The following is an 11,990-nucleotide window of genomic DNA, read 5'->3' on the forward strand; positions in this document are numbered from 1 at the left end:
GCTACGTGCATGCACAGCGGAGTGTGGGATGTTGGGATAGCGAGAAGAGGGGTTGAAATGCGGTCGTAGCGTTCCCCCCTCCACCCCGAGCGGGTGTTGCAGCGGAGCTGCACGTTGTTGCTGCTGCTGCTGCTGCTGCTGCTTCCTTTGTTCTACAGGCGCTCGCTCGGGGGTCCCAGCGCCGGCCGGGGGGGCTCAAGGCCAGCGCCCTGTGAACCCCCCCCATTGCTTTGCAGCGAGCGAGACTGGGGGGGGGATACCCCTAAACCCTGTGGGGTTATGGGGTGGTGGGGGGGGTGGTGTTGGGGGGTAAGAGGGAAAGAGACGGGGGGGGGCATGTGAGTTAGGGAGGGAGTGGTTGTTGTAGGGTGGTTGGTTGAGGGGGGGGCACTGGGTGGTGTTGGAGGGTTTGGGGGGCTGTGATTTGGGGGTGTGGTTGATGTGGGCTGCACTGGGTGTTGTTGTAGGGTGGCTGGATGGGGAGGGGTCACCCTACAGAGCCAACCCCACCCCCCCCCCGCAGCAGCAAAACCCACTCCAAACCCAGTCCCAGCCAGACCCACACCCCCAGTGCCACAGAAACACCCCAGAAGTGGAGGTACAATGTGTCCTCCCAGCGTGGGACAGCACCCACTGCAGCCCCCCCGGCCCCACGCTCCCCACCAGCAGCTCAAGGTGCAGAAGAGCTTAGATTTTAATTTAAGGGGATAAAATATCTACAAAAGAACCAAATACAGGGGCTGGTGTGAGCTAAATGTGAGCCACGATGATTTCCCATTGGAATTGAACCACCTTATGGAGCATCCTGGCTCCAGCATCCATATAGGGAATCCTATAGATGGAGAAGGGGTCATGGTCATGACCTGGTCCCCAAAACACACAGGGAGCTCATCATTCACCCTGAAACCATCCCATGCTGCCAGTGCCTTAAATACACCCTGGATAATAAGGACCAAAGGGGACAGTTGAGGAGCAGGATTTGGCCCTTGTCCTTTGGGATCTTCGTCCGGAGCTGGCTTGAGGTGGGTACCAGAGGGCAGGAATGATGCTGCTGCCGCTCAGAGCGGGTCAGGATGTGATGGCAAAGCTTTGGATTGCAGCACGGTCACAAAAGCCTTCACCTGCAAGAGAAGCTGATTGAGCGTGGCACCGGGATGGGGCTGGGATGGGACTGGGATGGCATCAGGATGTGGCTAGGATGGCACTGGAATAGCACTGGGATGGCAACTGGATGTGGCTGGAATGGCACTGGACAGCCCTGGGATGTGGCTGGGATGGCATTAGGATGTCACTGGGATGTGGCTGGGATGGCATTAGGATGGCACTGGGACAGCACCAGGATGTGGCTGGGATGGCACTGGGATGTCACTGGGATGTGGCTGGGATGGCAGTGGGATGGCATTGGGATGTCACTGGGATGTGGCTGGGTTGGCAGTGGGATGGCATTGGGATGTCACTGGGATGTGGCTGGGATTGCAGTGGGATGGCAGTGGGATGGCATTAGGATGTCACTAGGATGGCAGTGGGATGGCATTAGGATGTCACTGGGATGTGGCTGGGATGGCAGTGGGACGGCATTGGGATGTCACTGGGATGTGGCTGGGATGGCAGTGGGATGGCATTGGGATGTCACTGGAATGTGGCTGGGACAGCATTAGGATGGCATTAGGATGTCACTGGGATGGCACTTGGATGGCATTAGGATGTCACTGGGATGGCACTGGGATGTCACTGGGATGTGGCTGGGATGGCCCTGGGATGGCTGCGGTTTAAACCAGCCTGCACCAAGGGTGTCCAAATGATTTTTCCCATGGCTAGATGAAGGTGAGGTGGAAGCTCGGAGGATCCCACAATCCCGGGATGCCGCCTCGGCCATTCCCACCTGTGCCATGAGGCCGCCCCGTGCGGCCACGTCGTGCTCAAAGTCCTTCTCCACATCCAGCACCAGGACGGGCGCGTGCTTCATGTCTGCAAAGTGGACCCTGAGGAAGGGAATAAACCAGATCAACCCCAAATCAAACCCAGCTCCGGCCCATGTGCCGGGGGCAGCACCACGGGATGGGCTCGGACTCACTCCGTGCTCTTCTCCACCAGCCACTGCTCGTGCTGGGCATGGAGCTGCTGCAGGTATTCCAGCTGGATGCCCTGCTCCTCGCTCCTCGCCCGGCGCCGCAGCCGCTCCAGGCACGTCTGAACCACACCGGAGGAGAGAGGGGAACGGGATGTGAATGGGAGAGATGGGAAGTGAATGGGATGAGGAAGAGATGGGAGGTGAATGAGGGAGACAGGAGATGAATGGGATACAAAGGAGATGGTAGGTGAGTGGGAGAGGTGGGAAGTGAATGGGAGAGGATGGGGGGTGAATGGGATGTGGAGGAGATGGGAGGTGAATGGGAGAGGTGGAAGGTGAAAGATGAGGGGTGAGCGAGATGCAGAGGAGAAGGGAAGTGAATGGGAGAGGTGGAAGGTAAACAGGAGAGATGGGAGGTGAACAGGGTACGGAGATGTGAGGTGAACGGGAGAGATGGGATGAGAATGGGATCAGGAGGAGATGTGAGCTGAATGGGAGACATGGGGTGTGAAAAGCAGCCCCACGTGAGGGACTGCAGCCAGTCATCAAGCATCCCGGGCTGATGCTGCAGCCCTCCCTCCCCAGAATCCACTCCAGGATCATAGCCAAACCCCCACTGACATTCCCATGGGAACAGAGCTGCCGTTTATGGTTAAACCCCAACACTTTGGCAATTCCAAGCGCTCACAGGCTCAGTGGAGCCTCATCCCAATCCCGCCGGACGCGGGGTCTCGCTGCACCCACCTGCGGTGTCGCCCGCAGGTACAGCAGCCCATGGAGCACGGTGCGGGGCCCGAGCTGCCGCAGCAGGAAGCTGTGCCAGTCCTGGTAAATGGCCCATTCCAGCGGCTGCAGGTGCCCGGCCTCGGAGAGGTTCTTGGCAAAGACGTACCTGGGATGGGATGGAGAGAGGGGACAGGGCAGCGGGAGAGCTCCACAGCCAACACCTTCATCACAGAATGGTCTGGGTTTGAAGGGATCTTAAAGCTCATCCTTATCTGCCTGATCTCCAACCTGAACTTCCCCTGTTTCAGTTTGAACCCATCACCTCTTGTCCTATCCCTACAATCCCTATGAAGAGTCCCTCCCCATCATCCTTGTAGCCCCCTTCAGACACTGGAAGCTGCTCTGAGGTCTCCACGCAGCTTCTCTTCTCCAGGCTGAACAGCCCCAATGTTCTCAGCCTGGCTGCATACAGGAGCTGCTCCAGTCCCTGAGCATCCTCGTGGCCTCCTCTGCACTCGTTCCAACAGCTCCATGTCCTTACATTGAGGGCACCAAAACCGCACACAGTGCTGTAAGTGGGGTCTCACAAGAGCAGATCACCTTCTTCAACCTGCTTCTTTCGATCCCTTCATCCCTCTTCTTTCCTGTTTCAGTTTGGGTACCTGTCGCTGTAGATGGAGCGCTCAAAGACCTGCACAGGGCTGGGCGTCTCAGGCTCATCCAGCGGCTCCAGCATCGCCTTCAGCCGGCTCATGAAGGAGAAGGTCTGGAAGGTGTAGGACCATCGGGCTGGCTCCTGGTACATCATCTGCAGAAGGTTGGTGGAGCCCACGGCTGCCTAGAAGAGAAAGAGCCTGGTGATGAGATGGTCCCACCGCGGCGCGATGCCCATCGGTGCCGCCGTGCAGCCGGTGCCGGTCCCGTTACCTGCGCCGCGCCGCGGGCTGGCACCTTCTGCCACTGGGCCACCGGTTCGGTCACCAAGTGCCACTCGGGGAAGGTGGCACCCAGCAGCTTCAAGAAGGTCGATTTCCCCACGGCTATGGGGATGGGGGCGCAGGGTGAGGGGGGGTCCCCCGCTCTGCTCCTGCCATGCAGTAACGCGGGGTTGGGGGGTGCCCCCAGCGCCCCGCAATAACAATTAATCACTGACGTTCAATTAGACCCGGAGAGGTTTCAGGCTGCGCAACAGCCCTCCAATACCGGCTCCCCCCCCCCAAAATCTCCCCCATGGACCCCCCCGCACCCCAAAAGCCACCTCGTCACCCCGGGGGACCCCCGCTGTGTGTCGTGTCCCCCCCATCCCGCTACCGATGTTCCCCTCCAGGGCCAGGCGCAAGGCGGCCCCGCACCGCCCCATCCCGCCACCGCTTCCGCCTTCCCGCGTCATATGCTAATGAGGTGGTGACGAGCGGCGCGCGTTGGCGCGCCCTGACGTCACCGCGCGGGAAAGGAGAGGGGGGGGGAGAAGGAGGAGCAAGTTAGACCCCGCCCACTGCGTGTATTGGAGTTTACAGTCATCAGCATGGCAGTGGGGGCTCCACCGTGAGGTCAAGGGCCCCGGTATGGGATTGAGAGCATCTGTATGGGGTTGGAGGCATCAACACGGGGTTGAGGGCATCAACATGGGGTTGGAGTCAGTAAGATGGAATCAAGGGCATTGACACATGGTTGGAGGCATCACCCTGGGGTTTTGGGTCATCTGCATTGGAAGATGGTAGGGGGCATCAATACGGGGTTGAGGCACCAGTGTGACATTGGGGACATCATCATGAGATCAAGGGCATCAACATAGGGTCAGGGGCACCAACACAACAATGGGGCACTAACATGGGGCCAAGGGCATCAATACGGGGTGGGAGGTATCAAGATGGGGTTGAGGGCATCGGTGCCAAAGTGACTAACACAGAGTCAAAGGCATCAGCATAGGGTTGGGGACACCAAAGTGGGGGGTTAGGTCACTAACATGGGATCGAGGGCATTGGCACAGGTCTGGGGACACTACCATGAGGTCAAGAGCATTAACACATGGTTGGAGGCATCAGCCTGGGGTTGGGGTCAGCTGTACTGGCATGGGATGCCATCAACACAGGGTTGAGGGCATCAGTGTGACACTGAGGGCACCAACATGAGGTCAAGGCCATTGACATGGGGTTGGAAGCATCAACATGGGGTCGAGGACAAAGAGAGCTTTGAGGCCATCAGCATAACATCAGGAGCACCACTATGGGATGATGAACACCAGTGAGGTAGGGGGTCCCCCACCTCTCCCCCCCATTACCCTCATCCTCCTTGCCCCCCCCCCCCCCCCCCCAACACCCCAAAGCCTCCCACAAAAGAGCCAGAAGATGGAGAAAAGGCTTTAATGCGCGGTGGGGAGGAGCAGTGGGGACCGAGGAGGAGCAGTGAGCCCCAGCCAGGTGGTTGGGGCCACCATGGGGTGAGGAGGGGGCTTAGAAGCATTTTCGGTGGACGATGGAGGGTCCGGCCTCGTCGTACTCGGGTTTGCTGATCCACATCTGCTGGAAGGTGGAGAGGGACGCCAGGATGGAGCCGCCGATCCACACCGAGTACTTGCGCTCCGGCGGGGCGATGATCTGTGGGGACAGGACCCAGTGTAAGGTAAATCCACCCCCAAACCTGCACTAGGAGGTGATTTCGGGCGTTGGTGGCCATGGGTTTGCTCCCCATCACCATCACCTACTTTGATCTTCATGGTGCTGGGAGCCAGCGCCGTGATCTCCTTCTGCATGCGGTCGGCAATGCCGGGGTACATGGTGGTGCCGCCGGACAAGACGTTGTTGGCGTAAAGATCCTTGCGGATGTCGATGTCGCACTTCATGATGGAGTTGTAGGTGGTCTCGTGGATGCCGGCTGACTCCATGCCTGGAGGGCAAGGGGGCTGTCAGCACCCTCACCTCTGGCCATGCCCCACAGAAGAGGCTTGTACCCCCTCAATTTGGGGTGCAAAGCAATTGGAAGAGGCCTGAATGCTGCTGTGGTGCACCTATGGGAGGTGATTGCTGGCTGCTGGGGTGGTGGGGATGTGGTCAGGAGTACCAACACAACACTGGAGGCGCCAACGTGGGGCTAATGGCATCAATAGGGGCTTGGAAGCATCACCATGGGGATAAAGGCATCAGCATGGGGTTGGAGGCACCAAAATGGGATTGGAGGCATCAACACGGGGCCAAGGGCATCACCATGGAGTTGGAAGCACCAACATGGGGCCAGAAGCACCAACATGGGACGAAGGTCATCAACATGGGGCTGGAGGCACTAACATGGGACCAAGGGCATCACCATGGAGTTGGAAGCACCACCATGACACTGGCAGCATCACCATGGGGCTGGAGGCACTAACATGGGACCAAGGGCACCACCATGGAGTTGGAAGCACCACCATGACACTGGCAGCACCAACACCTTGGTGTCCTAGGGGACCGCAGGACAACTCGGGGCGCGCTCACCGATGAAGGAGGGTTGGAACAGGGTCTCGGGGCAGCGGAAGCGCTCGTTGCCGATGGTGATGACCTGCCCATCGGGGAGCTCGTAGCTCTTCTCCAGCGAGGAGGAGGAGGCAGCCGTGGCCATCTCGTTCTCGAAGTCAAGGGCCACGTAGCAGAGCTTCTCCTTGATGTCACGCACGATTTCCCTCTCGGCTGCGGGAGGCGATGGGGAACGGGCTCAACCCGGGGCCGTTTGGGGTCCCCCCTTCCCTTCCAAACCCTGCTCCGGGCCCCGTACCGGTGGTGACGAAGGAGTAGCCCCTCTCGGTGAGGATCTTCATGAGGTAGTCGGTGAGGTCGCGGCCGGCCAAGTCAAGGCGCATGATGGCGTGGGGCAGCGCGTAGCCCTCGTAGATGGGCACGTTGTGGGTGACGCCGTCCCCAGAGTCGAGGACGATGCCTGGGAAGGGTGGGAATGTGAGGGAAGAGGCTTGGAGCTTGGTTGCTGCCCCATCACGGATGGTCCTCGGGATGCTGGTGCCCTACTCACCGGTCGTGCGGCCGGAGGCGTAAAGGGAGAGGACGGCTTGGATGGCGACGTACATGGCGGGGACGTTGAAGGTTTCAAACATGATCTGGGAGGAGGGATGAGGGCAGGAATGGGTTAGGGGGGAGCATGGGGTGTCCCCAGCTCATCCCGCCCCAACCCATGCTTGGGAAACCACAAAGATCATTGCATTGAATGGAAAAGTAGGTGGATCACTGCGGTGGGTCCATGTGAACACGGGAACGCACCACTCATTCCTCTGCCTTCATTCCTCTCATCCCTCGCCACTGGCTCCTCTGCTCCGTGCCAGCCCCTCCTGGCTCCCTAAACCCCTGAATCCCATGGTTCCAGAGCATCCATCCCCATGCCTGTGGCTCAGCAGCCCCTCACCTGGGTCATCTTCTCCCGGTTGGCCTTGGGGTTGAGGGGTGCCTCGGTGAGCAGGGTCGGGTGCTCCTCGGGGGCCACGCGCAGCTCGTTGTAGAAGGAATGGTGCCAGATCTAAAGGCAGGCAAAGAATTGGGGGGGGGGGGGGCTCACCCCAAACCGCATCTGGAGCTGGGCCCCCCCTCTCCATTCCGGTCTGGATCTCACCTTCTCCATGTCATCCCAGTTGGTGATGATGCCGTGCTCAATGGGGTACTTGAGCGTGAGGATACCCCTCTTGCTCTGCGCCTCATCGCCTACGTAGCTGTCTTTCTGCCCCATGCCCACCATGACACCCTAATGCCAGCAAGAGACGCCCTCATGAGCTTAATGGCATTGATTAAAGCAGGGTGGGGGCTGCTGTTCCCCCCCTCGGGTACCAACCTGGTGCCGGGGCCGCCCCACGATGGAGGGGAAGACGGCGCGAGGGGCATCGTCACCGGCGAACCCGGCTTTGCAGAGGCCGGAGCCGTTGTCGCAGACCAGGGCGGTTGTTTCCTCCTCGCACATGGTGGGGCCGGGAGCTGCTGGTGGTCAGGGGGGACCTGGGGGGAAAAGCTGGGGCAACGGGGGGGGGAACGCCTTAAATTGAGGGTTAAAGGGTTAAAAGGTTGGGGGGGACAGGGGGGCAACGCGGCGCCGTGTCCAGATTTGGGTGTTGGGAGGGATGGAGGCCGTGGGGATGTGGAGGTCCCCAAAGTCATCTGGTGGTCATGGAGAGGGGCAGCCGCTGGGTCCAGCCCTGGCTTGTGGATGCTGAGAGCAGGATGCAGCTGGGAATGGGATGATGATGCTGGGAGCGGGGTGATGTTGGGAGCAGGATGAGGCTGGATGGGGGATGATGATGGTGGGATAAGGATGAAGCTGAGAGCAGGATGCAGCTGGGAATAGGATGATGATGGGGGGATCAGGCTGGTGCTGGGAGCAAGATGAAGCTGAGAGCAGGATGAAGCTGGGAGCAGGATGATGATGGTGGGATCAGGATGAAGCTGAGAGCAGGATGAAGCTGGGAATGGGACGATGATGGTGGGATCAGGGTGATGCTCATTCCCCATGCGTGCTGCTCCACGCTGTTGCTTCTCCATCTTTCCAGTGCCCAAAATAGGTACCAAAGCTCCTGCCCATGCTTGCCCAGCAGCAGCATTCCCAAGAGAGTTCCGGTGTGGCTGTGCCTGGCCAGTGCCCCTGGAGCGGGCAGGGTGAAGGCAGGCAATGCCCTCTCATCCAGTCCTATTGTGGCTGCCTCTTGCTGCTCTGCCCTCACATCCTTTCCCAAAAATGGGAAAAAACCATCCCTTCCCAAGGGGTGTCCCCCTCCATTGGATGCGCTCCCAAATCCAGGGGGAATAAGGCAAAAACACCCCAAAACCCCCAAATCATGAGGAATCCTGGCAGAGCAGGACCCACTTTGGCCATAACCCAGCTCTGCCACCTCCATGGATTCCCCCAGCTGCGGGGTCGGGCTGGGGTTGGCACCATCCCTGTGCCCTGCAAAGCAAACCGGGGTCCCTCCCCCCCCCATCAATGCTGGGGCACCCCAAAACCCTGCTGGGGAGCTTGTCCTGCAAGGCAAAGGGGATGCAGGGGCTGGGCTGTACTCACCGCAGAGGCGAGGGCTCCTTTCCTCTGGGACCGAATCCCGAAGAGCCTTTGGTATAAATACGTGAAGGCTCAGAGGCGGGTCCTGCCTAAACAAAGACCCTAAATAGGCTCAGTGATGGTGTGTTGGCCTTATGGCCATATAAGGTGCTTTATTTCATTAACTTGACCTTGGGCTGGTGGCCGGGCCCGGCACTGTTAATTATTGCAAGACAAAAGCCATGTGGAGGCACTTGGGAGGCGAGGACTCACCCCTGAGTCTGCTCCTTTTATGCTCCATGCTGATAAACAAGAGAGACTCAAGTCCTTATAAGTGATGGGCTCGGCAAAGAGGAGGTGGGACCACGGCTGGTTCCTGGGGACAACGTGGAGAAACCTCATCCGGGTGTCAGGGGGGACGCCGTGGGGCTGGGGTGGGGATTTGGCATCACTGAGGTGATGGGAATGCGCTGGGTTGGAGCATCGCTTCCTCCTGGGTTCGTTCTCCCCCCATCCCCAGTGTGCAGCATCTTCGGGATGGGGTCTTCTCTCTCTCTGAACCCATTCTGGGGCTTGTGGTGCCCCCAGACCCCCAAATTCTCAGCTCAAGGGTGCCCGCATCACGGATGCTCACCTCCTCCAAAGGATGTTGGATACAGGATGAGCCTGGATCCCCACCAGGGGCAATGTGGGTGCTGCTCCCTGTCCCCTGTCCCGAACGCAGCACGGATGGAGCCCACTCCAACCCTGTAGATGCAGCTTTGGCCTTTCCAGAGGCCAACCAGCAGCTGCCAAGCCATCGTCTGCCTTTTTAAGGGCAATGGTCCCGCATTGGGGATGCTCCCCGAGCACCCAGGACACCGGGGGGGGGAGGCAGGATTGATGCCCCAAAACCACCATCCAGAGCTATGGGGCTTGGGTTGCAGGTGGGGAAACTGAGGCACGGGGTGCCCCAGCTGCTTCCTGCTTTGCTCTATAGGGTCTGGGTTGTGCTCAGGGCAGGGACATCAAGATAAGGACCAAGAGCTGCAGGGTCCCAACACTGCCACCAGATGGGACATGCGAGTCCTGGTGTCCCCCCCCAACCCCAGCCCCAACAGACAGGGTCATGGCGTGTCCCAGCACAACCAGCTCACAACAACCCCCCCATGGGTCCCGGGTATCCCCCGTCCTCAGCACACAGGGGCTGGATTTGTGCCCTGGATGTGCACTTGTTGGTGTATCCCTACCACACGCCCTGAGGAACCTTCCTCCACCTCCCATCCCAACCCAGTTCCCTTGGTCCACTGCCAACCATGAGGTCACCCAGACAAAAGGTTGCCATATATGACATGCTGGGGGAAATAAAAGAGGCAGAATTAACCCCAAACCCAATGCGGGGATGGGGGGAAGAAATAATGGGAATGGATGGAGGTCCTCCAAGGCTGGTGCTTGGAGGCTCCATACGGAGGGAGCACGGATGTGCTGGGGGCTGCATGGAGCCCGAGGTGAGCCCAAGGACCCCCCTGAATGGGTGCAAAGCACCCCAAAGCCCTGCTCCACAGCACAAAGTCCTGCTGCTGTTCCATCCTTGCTGTTTACCAGGCACAGGCGGGTCCAGCTCCAAGCTCCTGATCCCTGCAGGATCCCTCGGCACCGCAGTTGGGATGGATGGGAAGCGTCGGCACGGCCGCTTTGGAGCTGGGACCGCAGCAGCAAAGCCTCCAAGCAGGCAGGAGCAGGCGTGCAGCCTAAAAAGGAAAGGTTTGGCCATCGCAGCCAATCCAGCCGCCGGCTCTGCCGGTGCTTGGGAGCATCGGGAGCGTGGCCACAGCCCTGGGATGCTCCCAGGAACGCCAAGAATCCCCCAGCACCGGCAAAGCTGGATGGATGTGGGATAAAGGAGGGGGCAATCCCTGCTTTGTGTGGGTTTCAATACTCCCGGCCCTCAGCACCTCCCTATAAGGGAAATGTTCACGCTTTAAACCTCGCCGGCTGCTGCCTGGGATGGACAAACCAGCGCTGGGAGCTGGAGCAGGGATTTGGGTCTGTTCCCATCCCTGAGGCGCAGATAAGCATCATTCCCTGGCTGCAGCACACAGAACCTGGGCATAAACCCTTCCTGCAACGGGTGGTGGCTGTTAGGGCTGCTCCTACCAACTGCAACCCTGTTTTAAGGTGTCTCCATCACATTCGGAGCAGCCGGAGATGGGATGGGTTAGTAGGACACAGGGAGCAGCGCTCATCCTGACCCGTAACTGGATGACTCAGTGGCTTTAAGTGATAAAATGTGATTCAAAAGGCAGGAGCTGGCTCCTGACGTGAGGAACACAGAAGCATCTTTAGTCATGGGAAGGCTGATGAGGGAGGTAGCGCTCTGCCACCAGCTCCCCTCTGCTCAATGCTGGGGTCAACTCAAGCCTCAGCCCTTCAGGAATGACGAGCTGAGATAAATTCACCACCAATTGGAAGGAATTGCTGCTTTGCCAGATGGGATTCAACTCTGCTGCTATGGGGGTGAAGAGCAGAGCCTCCATCCTGCACGGAATCAACCAGGTTGGAAAAGAGCTTTGAGCTCATGCAGTCCAACCCTTCCCCAGCACCGCCACGGCCACCACTGACCCGTTAGAGCTTTCTCTTCTCCATCTGAACCCCCCCAGGTCCCTCAGCCCTTCCCCATCACCCCTGTGCTCCAGGCCCTGCACCAACTCCATTGCCCTTCTCTGCCCCCCCTCCAGCCCCTCAATGTCTCTGTTGCAGTGAGGGGCCCAGAGCTGAACACAGGATTCGAGGTGCAGCCTCACCAGTGCCCAGGGCAGGGGCACAATCCCTGCCTTGGCCCTGCTGCCGCACTGGTGCTGATCCAGGCCAGGATGCTGGGGGCTGCCTGGGCACAAGCTGCTCATGTTCAGCTCCATCAATCAGCACCCCCAGCTCCTTCCCCATGAGCCGTTCCCAGCCATAATTCCCCAAGCCTGGAGCGTTCCATGGGGTTGTTGTGACCCAAGTGCAGGACCCGGCCTTTTGCCTTGTTGAAGCTCATGGAGCTGTGGGACGAAGGAGTGTCTTCCACTGAGGCTGCAACACACACCCCCGAGCGTGGTTTAAATAAATCAGGGCTGAAAGCTCCCACAGATGTCCTGAAGTCCTGCTTCCCAAAGCCAACTGCACTTTGTCACGCAGGAGGTGGTTGCTGCACATAAACACCCCTCTT

General features: G+C 59.3%; 2 protein-coding genes across 5 annotated transcripts; both read right to left on the bottom strand.

The window, feature by feature from the left end:
* Positions 1 to 676: 676 nt before the first annotated feature.
* DGUOK (deoxyguanosine kinase) lies at positions 677 to 4,255 on the bottom strand. 2 transcript variants are annotated; one of them, XM_061478940.1, is made up of 7 exons: positions 4,109 to 4,255; positions 3,725 to 3,837; positions 3,460 to 3,635; positions 2,816 to 2,963; positions 2,075 to 2,190; positions 1,883 to 1,982; positions 677 to 1,121 (listed from the first exon to the last, which is right to left on the bottom strand). In XM_061478940.1, the coding sequence occupies exons 1-7, from the start codon at positions 4,185 to 4,187 to the stop codon at positions 1,059 to 1,061; spliced, it is 795 nt and encodes a 264-aa protein (XP_061334924.1). In that variant the 5' UTR covers positions 4,188 to 4,255; the 3' UTR covers positions 677 to 1,058. The 2 variants fall into 2 exon arrangements, with proteins under 2 accessions (XP_061334924.1, XP_061334925.1); XM_061478941.1 differs by having other exon boundaries at positions 3,725 to 3,884; positions 4,109 to 4,210.
* An 891-nt stretch (positions 4,256 to 5,146) lies between these two features.
* On the bottom strand, positions 5,147 to 10,907 carry LOC133282764 (actin, gamma-enteric smooth muscle). Of its 3 annotated transcripts, XM_061479015.1 has the most exons (11): positions 10,379 to 10,907; positions 9,071 to 9,173; positions 8,822 to 8,907; positions 7,604 to 7,777; positions 7,388 to 7,516; positions 7,184 to 7,294; positions 6,797 to 6,881; positions 6,545 to 6,706; positions 6,268 to 6,459; positions 5,502 to 5,683; positions 5,147 to 5,394 (listed from the first exon to the last, which is right to left on the bottom strand). In XM_061479015.1, exons 4-11 carry the CDS (start codon positions 7,727 to 7,729, stop codon positions 5,251 to 5,253), a joined length of 1,131 nt encoding a protein of 376 aa, XP_061334999.1. In that variant the 5' UTR covers positions 7,730 to 7,777; positions 8,822 to 8,907; positions 9,071 to 9,173; positions 10,379 to 10,907; the 3' UTR covers positions 5,147 to 5,250. The 3 variants fall into 3 exon arrangements, with proteins under 3 accessions (XP_061334999.1, XP_061334998.1, XP_061335000.1); XM_061479014.1 differs by lacking the exon at positions 9,071 to 9,173; XM_061479016.1 differs by lacking the exon at positions 10,379 to 10,907 and having other exon boundaries at positions 9,071 to 9,869.
* Between the last annotated feature and the right edge of the window lie 1,083 nt (positions 10,908 to 11,990).

This window comes from Pezoporus flaviventris, unplaced genomic scaffold (genome assembly GCF_033815535.1).
Source record: "Pezoporus flaviventris isolate CSIRO_AGI_PZ_B2104156 unplaced genomic scaffold, CSIRO_AGI_Pfla_v1 ptg000138l, whole genome shotgun sequence".
In the NCBI taxonomy this organism is placed as follows: Eukaryota; Metazoa; Chordata; class Aves; order Psittaciformes; family Psittacidae; genus Pezoporus; species Pezoporus flaviventris.

What these genes read in the sequence shown, in the direction of transcription:
- DGUOK (XM_061478940.1), bottom strand. Translation starts at nt 4,187, where the DNA reads ATGACGCGGGAAGGCGGAAGCGGTGGCGGGATGGGGCGGTGCGGGGCC. An exon ending in CAGCCCGCGGCGCGGCGCAG is followed by an intron (nt 3,636 to 3,724) that starts GTAACGGGACCG and finishes TTTCTCTTCTAG; the next exon opens with GCAGCCGTGGGCTCCACCAA. An exon ending in CTGGTGGAGAAGAGCACGGA is followed by an intron (nt 1,983 to 2,074) that starts GTGAGTCCGAGC and finishes TCCCTTCCTCAG; the next exon opens with GGTCCACTTTGCAGACATGA.
- LOC133282764 (XM_061479014.1), bottom strand. Translation starts at nt 7,729, where the DNA reads ATGTGCGAGGAGGAAACAACCGCCCTGGTCTGCGACAACGGCTCCGGC. An exon ending in TGGGGCGGCCCCGGCACCAG is followed by an intron (nt 7,517 to 7,603) that starts GTTGGTACCCGA and finishes TGCTGGCATTAG; the next exon opens with GGTGTCATGGTGGGCATGGG. An exon ending in CTACTCCTTCGTCACCACCG is followed by an intron (nt 6,460 to 6,544) that starts GTACGGGGCCCG and finishes CGCCTCCCGCAG; the next exon opens with CCGAGAGGGAAATCGTGCGT.